This window comes from Fundulus heteroclitus, chromosome 12 (genome assembly GCF_011125445.2).
Source record: "Fundulus heteroclitus isolate FHET01 chromosome 12, MU-UCD_Fhet_4.1, whole genome shotgun sequence".
Taxonomy (NCBI): Eukaryota; Metazoa; Chordata; class Actinopteri; order Cyprinodontiformes; family Fundulidae; genus Fundulus; species Fundulus heteroclitus.
Genome location: NC_046372.1, coordinates 3,576,862 through 3,589,008, shown reverse-complemented (window position 1 = coordinate 3,589,008; position 12,147 = coordinate 3,576,862). Strand labels below are relative to the sequence as shown.

Below are 12,147 nucleotides of genomic sequence, written 5' to 3'. Positions count from 1 at the left end.
AAGCACGCTTGACCTCAAGTAACTTGGATTCTTTTACTCTAGGCTTTGGTAAAAATGAATTAAATGCTATATGTACTTTGATCTGAAAAGAGAATGTTGGATGACTGAAAAACAAACTAGCCCTTTAGCCCATAGGTAAGTTGCTTTGAATGTGTTTTCTGGTTCCGGTAAAAAAATAAAATAAAAATCAACATAAGCAGTGCAATAGCTGTAGTCGTGTACTGAACCCAACTGTGTGGTGGCTCCTGAAGCTCTGACTCCAGCTGCAGCATGGGTTTGCTTTCCAATCCTCTCAAGGCTGCAGTTGTCCCTGCTGCTTGTTTACATGTTTTCTTTTGACTAAACTTTCCAAATAATATGCTTAGATACAACCCTCTGCAAATAGTTAGCTTCCTTGGAAATTACATTTTGTGACTCACATCATATAATATAAATATTGATTATTTTTCATCCTGCCTATCATTTTTATGAATCTTTATTTGCAGTTGGAAAATGTTCCACAATGAATGTTTCCTTTATTCATATTTATAATTCTTCATTCATAAAAAAAAGTAGAAATATGTCTTGTGTCAGTGTGTTGTGTGCATCCTCAGCCGATGTCTGTCTCAAAAATATCTCACTATGGTATCACATGGTGGCATTCTTGATTTCACAACGTTATATTCGTTAGTGTTTAGTCACATAGCAAAGATAGTGATTTCTGTCTTGCAGTTTAGATCGTATTAATATGTGAAAAGGGGTTTCATTGTTCAAATGCGTGATGGCTTGTACGGTCTAAATCTTTTTAATGTGTGACGATGAGGCTTGTTCATCAGATTAAAAATGCCTTTTAAAAATGACAAGCAAGTCGTAAAAATACGTTTTAATTAAAGCTGCATTAAAAAAAATGTAATAGTCTTATTCTAATCTTAAATGTCTTGTTTTCATTAGCTGTAAGAGGAAACTTGTTAACAGAAATAAAGGGTTAAAAACAGTGTATTATTTTATAAAATGTTTCACGTTGTGAATTGAGGTAAATCTTTTACAATAATTTACATCTTTTGTTGTTTTTTTTTTTCAAAAGTAATTTTAGTGCAGTTACTGCCAGTGCCGTTTATCACTGGTTACTGCGTGAACATTCTGACGCATGCGCACGCATCTGCAGAACCGTTTTGGTGTGTTTGACAGATGACGGATGAGCACCGACGTCTTGACATGCGCATTGGTGCTTTGTATTTATATTGGCAAGGAGGAATGGTGTCTTCAAAAGCGGTCGTAAACAGGATAACTTTAGGAAATTACACAGCGCTTACGATCGAAAAAAAAGTATTTTCTTCCACGAATGTTACTTTTGGAGTTTGATGTCGTTAATATTATCATGTTGTCATATGTAGTACAATAAAGCCACGTTTTCCCTTGTGAAATAGAGGTTTCTAAATATATGCGCACATTTAGCACGTTAATGTTTAGTTTGTCTTGGTGAGAAAAATCCTAAAAGAGATGCCAATTTACTTATTTTGTCCACAGAAAGGGACTAAGTTGGTACAACCATAGACATATATAAACATATCTTATATTATGTCTATGGGTGCAACACTTCGATCGTTGGAATGTTGAAATTTCCGATTTTTTGGAGGACTCAAACGCAGCATGAGCGGTAGTTCAGCGCCGCAGACGTTGGTGAAGTTTAAACTGTCAACAAACTCCGACAAGTTTCCCCGGAGCCCAGACGCGCTCCAGCTTGTTTCCGTAAACTCAACACCCGCCCCTGTCAAAGTGAGCCCGATGACCGTGCCGTGGTTAACAGAGACATGTCGGTTTGCGGGCGCGTGAATGAAGGATCCGGCATAAACGGAGCCCCACGCCATGTCAGCAGCGCTGGACAGACCCGCGGCGGAGCTCACCGTCATGGACGTGTACGACATCGCGGCGGCGCTCGGCCAGGAGTTTGAGCGGGTCATAGACAGGTTCGGGTGCGAGTGTCTGGTCGGGGTGGTGCCCCGAGTGGTGCGGGTGCTGGAGTTCCTGGAGGCGCTGGTGGGCCGCGGGGCAGCCGGGCAGGAGGCCGAGGAGCTGCGCGGGGAGCTGGACAGACTGCGGCGGGAGCGGAGCGACAGATGCGAGCAGGAGAGGAAGCACCAGAAGGTCCGTGCGGAGACTCCCCGACCTGAAGGACGTTTAGACCGCGAACCCTAACGCATTTTACCGAGAACTTGTCATTGACGAACACAGAACAGCATATAATTGTGCATTTAAATTATTATTTTTAATTAAAAGCGGGATATTATGATTATTCTACCAGCTTTGCACACCTTTGTTGTTAATTGTTCCAGGTTGATGGATCCCCGTTTGTCAGGCAAGGCAAAATTATTTGTATTGCACATTTCAGTACGAAGACAATGCAAAGTGCTCTACATGATTAAAATATTAGAAAATAAAACAGAATAAAAGCAAGTTGGGATTAAATGTAGAAACAAAATAAAACATGGGAAAATCTAAACTAAAAGCAAACATTAAAAACAGTTGGACTACAAAGTTTAACTAATGATGTTTCAGTAAAACAGTCAAAGGCAATCCTAAACAAATGTGTTTTTAATCTTGATTTAAAGGAACTCAGGCTTTACGCACTTTTACAGTTTTCTGGAAGTTTGTTCCAGATAATTGGAGCATAGGAACTAAATGCTGCTTCTCCTTGTTTAGTTCTAGTTCTGGTTCTAGGTATGCAGAGTAGGCTGGAGCCAGAAGACCTTAGTGGTCTGGATGGTTGATACTCTGATAACAAGTCTGTGATGTATTTAGGTGCTAAGCCATTCAGGGATTTATAAACTAACAGAAGGATTTTAAAGTCAATTCTCTGAGATACAGGGAGCCAGTGTAAGGACTTTAGAACTGGGGTGATGTGCTCTACTTTCTTAGTCTTAGTGAGGACGCAGACAGCAGCGTTCTGGATCAGCTGCAGCTGTCTGGTCGACTTTCTAGGCAGACCTGTGAAAACACCGTTGCAGTAATCAGTTCTACTAAAATTTTGTTTTTTATTCAATTGAAGAAAATCTTGGCACTTGGTGACATGGTGATGTAGAGCTGTGTGTCGTCTGCATAGTTATGGTAGCTGATGTTTTTATTATCTGAGCTAGAGGGAGCATGTAGATATTGAACAGGAGGGGACCCAAGATGGACCCTTGAGGAGCCTCACATGTGATTTTTGTCATCTCTGATTTAAAGTTACCTACTGACACAAAAACTCCTTTTCCTTTAAGTAGGATTTAAACCAGTTGAGTGCTGTACCAGAAAGGCCGACCCAGTTTTCCAGGTACTCTAACAGGATTGAGTGATCAACAGTATCAAATTCTGCACTGAGGTCCAGTAATACCAGCACTGTGGTTCTTCCACAGTCTGTATTTATATGGATGTAATTAAACACCTTGACAAGGGCGGTCTCTGTACTGTGGTGAGCACGGAAACCTGAAGTCTAAGCTCCATCCATCTCTGCTGAAGAAAAGCAAACCCACCGCATGACTCTGCCACCACCATGCTTCCCCATAGTGGAGTTATCCTCACAAAACGTTTAATGTGTAGGCCAAAAAGTTACAATTTGGTCTCATCTGACCAGAGCAGCTTCTTCCACACATTTGCCGTCTCCCCTACATGGCTTTTGGCAAACAGAAAACATTTCTTTCATCAATGGCTTCCTTCCTGTCCGGCCTCCACCAAGGCCAGATTTGCAGAGCGGTGATTTAATAGTGGTCTTATCGACAGATTCTCCCGCCGTCCGTGGCTGGAGATCTCTACCAAAGTTACCGCTGCCCTTTCGGCTGCTTCCCTGATTAATGCACTGCGTTACCCAGCCTGTTAGTTTATGTTGCTGGTCATGTCTTGGTAGGTTTGCCCATTTCCATTTTTGCCTATGAGATGCAGTATTGTTTTTTCCAGCTTAACCTAGCTCCAGTGTCCTAAACAACCTTCACCCTGACCTGTCTGCTGTGTTCCTTGGCCTTCATGTGTTTGCTGACAAACCATTGAATTTATTTATTTATTTTATTTGGGGGTGGCTGCTGAGATTACATTACACTGCATTTATTTATTAGCTGACTTTTGAATGTAATCAGTGGAACCGGATAAAATTTCAGGGTATCTAAAACAGGACTGAGTACAGATCCAGGCCGATCCGTAGGTAACTTCCTGACCTCTCCTGTGTTTTGTCTGCCACTGTTCAGAGTGCTGTGGGACTCTTTCTGATAAGAAAATGAACTTTGGATGCTGAATGATAACCTTTAACACTACTGGCTATTTTTGGGCGATCCTCTTTTTCCTTCAAGGGTCAAAATAGAGCGGCGCATCATGGCGTATTGTGATCACCTTCACAACATCAGTACCGTTGCAGTTCAACATTTTCATTAACCTGACACCTGAATTCAAAATGTTTTTATCTTAAGCTTATTTTTTTAATTGTTTTTCTGGATAAGGGCACCTGATGCCAGTCACCGCTGAGCTGGATGTGTCTCCATGATCCTGTGCTGAAGGGAGACAGCCAGCTAAAACATGCTAAACAGATCCAATCACAATGCAGCCGGTGCATTGTTGAGTCAAAGGACTGAATAACATTAATATGATGCATTTTGTTTTTTTCTTCTGGGCTCAGGAGTTGGAGCAGGTGGAGGATGTGTGGAGGGCAGAAGTCCAGGACCTGCTGTCTCAGATTACTCAGCTCCAGGCAGAGAACAAGAGGCTATTAGGGAACCTCTCGCTGAAAGAGCCTCCCGTCACGGAGGAGGACCTACAGAAACGTGAAGGTGGGTGACCAACGTGGTGAAACTATAGCTGTTAAATACTAATTACATTATATTATCGAGATGCAACTGCCATTGAATAAATTCAACGAAACAACATTTGTTTAGTCAGCAGGGGAAATATTGAACCATGTGTTTAGTATTGAACCAATAAACTGGATCCTAATTCACTTTGTTACAAGGAGCCTGTTACAAAGAAGGAGCTTCTGATTTTCTTATGTTGAAGCTGTGAAAAAAACACCAAAGATTGCACAGTTTGACATGAAGGAATTAGGATTTAATACCAACAGGGTTATTCCCAAAGAGCTTAGCTAAGCAGCGGTATACAGTGACTACATGATGCATCGCTCACGTCCTGTGTCAGGCATTTTTTCTCTTTTTTTTTTTCTTAAAAACAAGATTTTTACTCATAGTTCATGTGGTTAAGCTATTTTTTTTTACCCAACCTCTTATATGCCTTTAATTAGTTCACCTTTCTTTGTTTTTAAGCACATTCTGCACAATACGGTATAATGATTAGAGGCCAAAACGGGACTGCAACGGAGCAGAAAAGCAAAAAGTCAGAGGAAAACTTCAGAGAGCTACAAAAATCAATTGATCACACCCTAAATGATATCCTAAATGATTGTCTCCTTTTATAAGTGGTTTAAAATGTTTTCAAAGTCCGGTGCATGGATATTCACGCGTACGTAAGTCGACCTCAAAGTAGGTCACGAAGACACAGTCGGGAGCCTGTAAAGGAGACTATTTTTGAAGCGTACCAAAATATATCTCTTGTGTGAGACTCATGGTGAGAGCAGCTATGGTTGCAGTCTGGGCTGCCGCCCTCACACAAACTCAGACGCTCTCTAATGCGTTTGGACGCGTCAGTAAATGGGTTCTGCATGACCATATTACCGTGCCCACCGATGCATTCGTTTTCTAGATGGTGCGTAAAACGATAGCGTTCCAGCAGAGGATCGAAGCAAGCCTTAAATAGATCAGAGAATAAACATCACTGCGTCTCATAACCTTTGCTGAAACGCGTTTTCTCTTTGCCTGCATGAAAATGAGCCTCTAGAGCAGGGGTGTCAAACATACGGCCCGCCGGTTTTTTATTTATTTTTTTTTTTTTTTTCCAGTGTCCTGTCTGGCAATGTGGCAATAAGATGCCACAAAGAGCTCATCAGATTTGACTTTCATAAGTGGACAATATAAAAGGAAGAGAATGATAAAACAATTATTGAAAAAAACATGTACTTCGTTTAATTGAAAATATGCAGTTTCTATCTTGTCCACGAGGGGCGCTGTGTTTTAATTAGGAGATTAAGCTTCAGGTGTGGAAAAATTCAAATCATTTCTTAATTTTTATCTGTTTGATGTATTTTGTCATGCAGGACAGTGTTTTTAAGTTCCAAAAAATGCGAATAAATGTTTTTCAACATTGTATAATCACTGTGATCAGTTCTTATGCATAATGCACAAGTAAATGTTTAACTGAATAAAAGTATTGTTGAAATTGCACATACTTTTCTTAAAAACGCTGAGGTTATTCATAATATATTGTGTAAAAGTGAAATTAACTTAATATAAAAATGAACAAGTCTACATTTATTAGTTCTATTTAATCTTGCAATGAGTTTACTCGTGTGGCCCTCTTGAATCAGATTAAGCTGTATGCGGCCCCTCAACCAAAATGAGTTTGACACCCCTGCTCTAGAGGTTTGTTTCCTGCTTGACCAGCACGTTTTAGCTAAATGCAAACCCAATTGCAAAGAATCAGAGACTTTTTAGTAGGGATTAATTATTGTGGTTTACACAGTACTCATGATATTTTTTTATTTTTTTTTATAACAGCAGGAAAATTAGAGAAAGAAAGCCAAGCGCTACAGAAGCTGAAAGACTTGGTGGATAAACAGAGAGACGAAATCCGGGCTAAAGACCACGAGCTTATGCTAAGAAACGAGGATGTTGAAGCGGTGAGGATTATTTAATCGGCGTGCATGTCAACTCCAGAATTAGAAAGTAGTCGTATAACACTGTCTCTCAAAAACAGCTCCAGCTGCAGCAGCACCGGCTCATCAGAATCAACCAGGACCTTCTGCACAGGACTGGAGCGATGGAGGCTCAGGGCAAGATGCTAATCCAGCAGCGAGCTGAGCTGGAGGCCTCTGCCCAAGCTCAGCAGCAGGAGTACGCAGCCCTGCAGCTGGAGGTCAGCAGGCTGAGGAAGGAGCTCCAGGAGAAGGAACTAGAACGAGAACTCGCAGACATGACGTCCCCTCTGGGGACGAGATCTGGGGCCTCTTCACCAACATCAGCAACAATCACAGTAAGAGATGGGATTTTATACAAATATAACATTAAAACTTTGTTAGGTTGTTTGTGATTACTAACAACTAACATACAGCTGTAGCAATGTTGAAATGATTTTCAGATTTATTTATTTTTTACTCAACAAAATCTGAAAAGTGGGGCTTGGTTATGTATTAAGCCCACATTACTCTGATGGACCAAAATAAAAGTCGCTTTCAGAAGTCGCCTTACTGGTAAATAGGGTCCACCTTTGATCTTAGAATAAATCCAGCTGTTCTGTGCAGACCTTGGAGGTCAGTTAAAGAACATCAGGAAACAAAAAGCATCGTGAGGACCGAGGAACACAGCAGGCAGGTCAGGGAGGAGGTGGAGAAGTTTAAGGAGAGATCAAGTCAGAAAATAACACCCCAAGCTTTGAACTCATGGAGCTCTGTTCAGTGTATCATCAAAGAGCAGCGCAAACCCAGCGAGACTTTCAGGTCGAATTAAACTAACAATCCAGGCAAGAACGTAGAGGAGCAGACGACCGACCAGTCACGACTCTGGAGGAGCTACAGAGATCCACAGCTCGGTCGGATGAACCATTTGACTCAAATATTAGTTAACTATTAGTTGAACCAGGACCGGTTCTTGGTTTCTCATCAGAAAATATAGAATGAGATAAACTGCAGCATGGTGCTGCCCCGACTGGCGCCTTTTCCTCGTGCTCTGTGGAAAATAAAACTTCCCAAAATCTAAACAAAAATTGTTCCTCATTCTGATGGACCTCCCACCGCTGTCAATGAAATGTGCCAAAAAGGAGAACCGTATCTACCTACATATGCGCCATAATCAGCGGATCAATGGGTTTATTTATTTTCTAACTCATAAATATATTTTTGTTCCATATGAGGTTCGTTATTTATGATAGTTTAATTCTCTTGTTGCCCAAAAATCTAAAAGTTTTATTATTTTAACGTTTACTTCATGTGGAGTTGGCAGGTGTGAACAGAATCTGAGTGTCTGCTTAGTTTTTCTGTCATTTAACTTCATCTGTTTGTTCATTTTACAACAAAATAAGGACTACTGGGAAAGAAATGGGAACTCGATGTCTCAGGTTTAACTGAATGCAAAGGATGAGCTGAAGCTCTACACTCTCTCTCTTTTCTGTTTATCGTAAATACTTTCTGTAATATATTCTGATTTTCACATTCTTAGTGTAAACAGAACAATACAAACCCGCTTTGAAAAAAAAAAAATTTGTCACCATTTATACATTCTTCAGAAAATTGTTTGCAGATTCAATTTCTGTTGCCCAAAAATCCTACAGTAGGTACCCTAGCGGTTGTGCAACTATACGAGTGTATTGCAATCCAGATTATCTAATAAATATTAATCTCAACCAAATAATGTTATGTTGAACACAACAAGTAGTTTTGCTTGTTCTATTTAGCAGCAGGTACTGTAAATGTAGTCTAGATCGGTCCTGGACAGACACACCGAGGACATGTTTTCTACATCCGCCCACACATAGTAGCTCTAAACGTAAAAATCTCCAAACCTTTAAACTTTTCTAAACTTTCACAGACAGAAATCAGTATGAGCTGTATCTTCCATGCAGACTTTAATTCTCTTTTTAATGCAGTGCTGTGACATCGACCTTCAGGTCCACCACACCCTGAATCACAAAAACCTTTTATTATGAGGCCTCTACAAGACGTCATGAAATACTGAAATGGTAATAGGCATTGATTTGGTTGCGTCGGAGTAGGGCCATATCTAAAACAGACAGGACGCCCCTGGTTTAGATATGGTGTGTTTGAGTGGCCCAGTCAAAGTCCAGACTTAAATTCAGGTGAGAATCTGTAGCAACGCTTGAAACATTGTGACTCACACCGACTCTGCATCCAGCTTGAGCTTTTGTGCACAGAAGAACCGACAAAAACTTCCGTCTCTAGATGTGAAAAAGGGGTAAAGACATACCCCATAAGAAACACAGCTGTAATAGCAGCAAGAGGTGGCTCCATAAAGTATTTAAAACTATTTCTAATTGACGCACAATCTTGCTTCCACTTTACATTTACGCACTGCTTTGTGTGGATCCAAATAAAACACGCTGAAGTTTGTGGTTCTAATATGATAAAAATGTGAAAACATTGACAAGGTGCTGTAATTTACCCGTTGTTTGTCCCAAATGCAGCCTGCAGAAACGTCCCTCTCTGACTCAGCCAAACCAAGGTCGGTGTGGGTGGAGTGTGGAGGGGATCCTGGCTTCGTGGCAAAGTGCCTGGAGTGTGACAAGAGTCTTTCCCTGCTGACGTCAGCAAAGAGGAACACCGAGGCAGAAAACACGGCAGCACACTTACTGGTAACTTTCAGTGGGCTGTATGCTGTCGACAGAATCGCTTTCTATATTATCCGTTGCACGTTTTCTCACTGTTCAATGCTTTGTTTGCATAATTTTCAATTTATTGTTCTCGTCTTACCCTGTATGATATGCAATGCGGTCATAGCACTGAGCTATATAATACACTGGAGTGCTAATCGCGCGCCGTTTGAACGAGTCGCTGTGAAGCCACTAGCCGCCATATTGGTACTCCCTATTTCCTCCAGTAACTAGGGAATATGTGCGCTACAGCATCGAATAACGAGGATTTTCTCATGTTTAGGGGGGCTTAAGACTTTTAAAATGTCAAATTTCATATATAGTTTTATGTTATGTTCTAAAAATATCAAGTACTGAGAAAGTCATGTGCTGAAATATTTTGCATTTTATTCATTTAAATATATATCTTTAACATTTATAAAGATATAAATAACAATATACAAAAACATATTTACATATGTGTATACATATATATATACATATATACATATACACATACTTATATATACATTAATATATATATTTAATATGAATAACATGTAAAATATTTCAGCACCTAATTTTCTAGTAGTTAATAGTGTTAGTACATCCACTGACTCTAAAATTACCTATGAAACGTTTTCACACAGCCAGAAAACTGCTTGTTGTTGCAACCAAATCCTATGGGATTCCGTGAGAGTAGGGAGTAGCAAGATGGCGGCCAGTGACTTCAGTTTTTCGGCAAAATCAGCACTCCAGTGTATTATATAGCTCAGTGGGTCATAGCAAACCGCTGGCCGTCATCAAGACAGCCAGGCTGTCATTTTCCCTGTATGGCTGCTCAGAGGCCGTCTCAATCCCCCCCCCCGCTTTGTTACTGGTGTTCATGCGGTGCAGGAGAAGGGCTTAGCATGTGTTTCGACCGCAGGCTCCGGCAGCTCGTCCAGAGTCAGAGGATGAGACGGACAGCGCTGAGCAGCAGGCAGACGAACCGCGGTTCACCTTGCCGGAGCTGCGGGATGTCCTGCAAGAGAGGAACGAACTCAAAGCCCAGGTGTTCATGCTGCAGGAAGAGTTGGCATATTACAAGAGGTAAGATTCGTTTTGCAGTCTCTCACGCTGACTTATTTATTTAAAAAGGCTTAGATGTTGAAGTGTACCTCGTTTTTTTTATCGCTACAGTGAGGACTTTGAAGATGACATCAGTCCTGCTGTCTCTTCCCCCGATACTCCATCTCACCTAACTTCAGCTGATCCGCCTGAGTCAGGAATTAGACGCTTGTAAGTAATGAGATCGGTACTCTTTATCATTTTTTTTTTGGTTTGCCAATTATTTATTTTGTCCACTTTTCTCTCTGGACAGGATCTTCACAGCCATAATGCCGATGGTGGCTGCCGGTCTAATCACAGACGATCCCACCTTGTTGCCAATCAGAAGACTTGTTTCCTTTGTATGACCTTATCATGCAAGGGATGTTTTTTTTTTTTTTGTCACTCATCTCGACACAAACAACTAGATTAGTAGCAGAAATCATTCTAAACTAATCTTGTGTTTATACTACGCATGGGCCGGCATCAAAGTATCAATCAAAAATGCAAAACATGATTGAATTGCTTTTATTTAAAGCAGAAATGCAGTAAGGGTTCCTACTGTTGCCAAACTAATATAGCACGTTGAATATCACAGCTGCGACAGAGTTACGCATAACATTTATTTATCATTTCAGTTTCAGTACAAAGACTTGGACCGCGATTTTTAAGTACTCACTCTTTGAATTTTTAGTATTCACTTTTATATAAATCTGGTTATTGCACCGATATTTTGCCCTTTATCTCTCATGTTGTAAAACTGGAAGCATAAAAAGCTAAATGCTGCTTAATGAGCCAACCCCTAAAAGAGCCTGCAGTCGACTGCTTAACAGATGAGCTGCATGTTGCTCGTCAGCTGTGGCTTTAAAACTGTTACCTTAATAAGAGTGAGGTGTGTATTTTACCGCTATAAATAAGTGAAAAGTGTAGGAGCCCTCTTTCAGCCAGCTGATTTGCAGTGTTCAGCAATAGGTAGGGAAGAGACAACATTACACTTCTCCGTGTTCCTTGCAGCTGGAGGAAACGTTAGCACTTTTTTTTTTGGCATCTTATTAAAAGGGCTTTAACTCAAAAGTGTGACAAAAAAGTTTGTACCTTTTGAAACCTTAAACTTTTAAAACGTTTGTATGCCTTGGTATCGATACCCAGCCCCATGCTTACAGCTAAAATCTTTGTGAATTAACCAGTCAGTTTTTATATGTTTTGGTTTTAACAGACAAAGGCTTTAAATTAATACAAATATTCCCAAAGGACCAGGACCACCGATCATTTCTTTAGACATAATTGGAGCTATTAAATATATATATTTTTTAGCTGTGCGGCCTTATCTGGATTATGTGACAAACTGCTCCAAGACGAGCTAACTGGACATTGCAGCTGATTTTATGTTTTCATCTTGAAACGTTAAAATAAATGTTTATGGTGTTGCTCTTTTGCCCTGGTAAAGTGCCTTAATGCTTTATTATTAATAATTATACAACTAATATGCTATATGTAGCCTCTGGCGTCTGCTGATGAGTGCATGTAAAATTGTGGTTATTGTGAATAAAGAAATAAAGGTTTATTTTTTACAATTTTGCACGTTTGTGTCTATATAACACCAACATTGCAATACTGAAAACGACTACAGGATTATAGAAAGATTTTGTTTCA

The 12,147-nt window shown here is 40.4% G+C and overlaps 1 protein-coding gene across 2 annotated transcripts; it reads left to right on the top strand.

Annotated features, from left to right (window-relative positions):
- Positions 1–1,640: 1,640 nt before the first annotated feature.
- LOC105926902 (RILP-like protein 1) lies at positions 1,641–12,066 on the top strand. 2 transcript variants are annotated; one of them, XM_036143744.1, is made up of 9 exons: positions 1,641–2,124; positions 4,619–4,769; positions 6,606–6,724; positions 6,802–7,077; positions 9,241–9,408; positions 10,334–10,497; positions 10,588–10,686; positions 10,769–10,872; positions 10,910–12,066. In XM_036143744.1, exons 1-8 carry the CDS (start codon positions 1,846–1,848, stop codon positions 10,860–10,862), a joined length of 1,350 nt encoding a protein of 449 aa, XP_035999637.1. In that variant the 5' UTR covers positions 1,641–1,845; the 3' UTR covers positions 10,863–10,872; positions 10,910–12,066. The 2 variants fall into 2 exon arrangements, with proteins under 2 accessions (XP_035999637.1, XP_035999636.1); XM_036143743.1 differs by having other exon boundaries at positions 1,643–2,124; positions 6,603–6,724.
- The last annotated feature ends 81 nt before the right edge of the window (positions 12,067–12,147 follow it).

Coding starts and splice junctions, on each gene's coding strand:
- LOC105926902 (XM_036143743.1), top strand. CDS start 1,846: ATGTCAGCAGCGCTGGACAGACCCGCGGCGGAGCTCACCGTCATGGAC. Junction 7,078..9,240: donor CAACATCAGCAACAATCACA/GTAAGAGATGGG, acceptor TCCCAAATGCAG/CCTGCAGAAACGTCCCTCTC. Junction 9,409..10,333: donor ACACGGCAGCACACTTACTG/GTAACTTTCAGT, acceptor TTTCGACCGCAG/GCTCCGGCAGCTCGTCCAGA.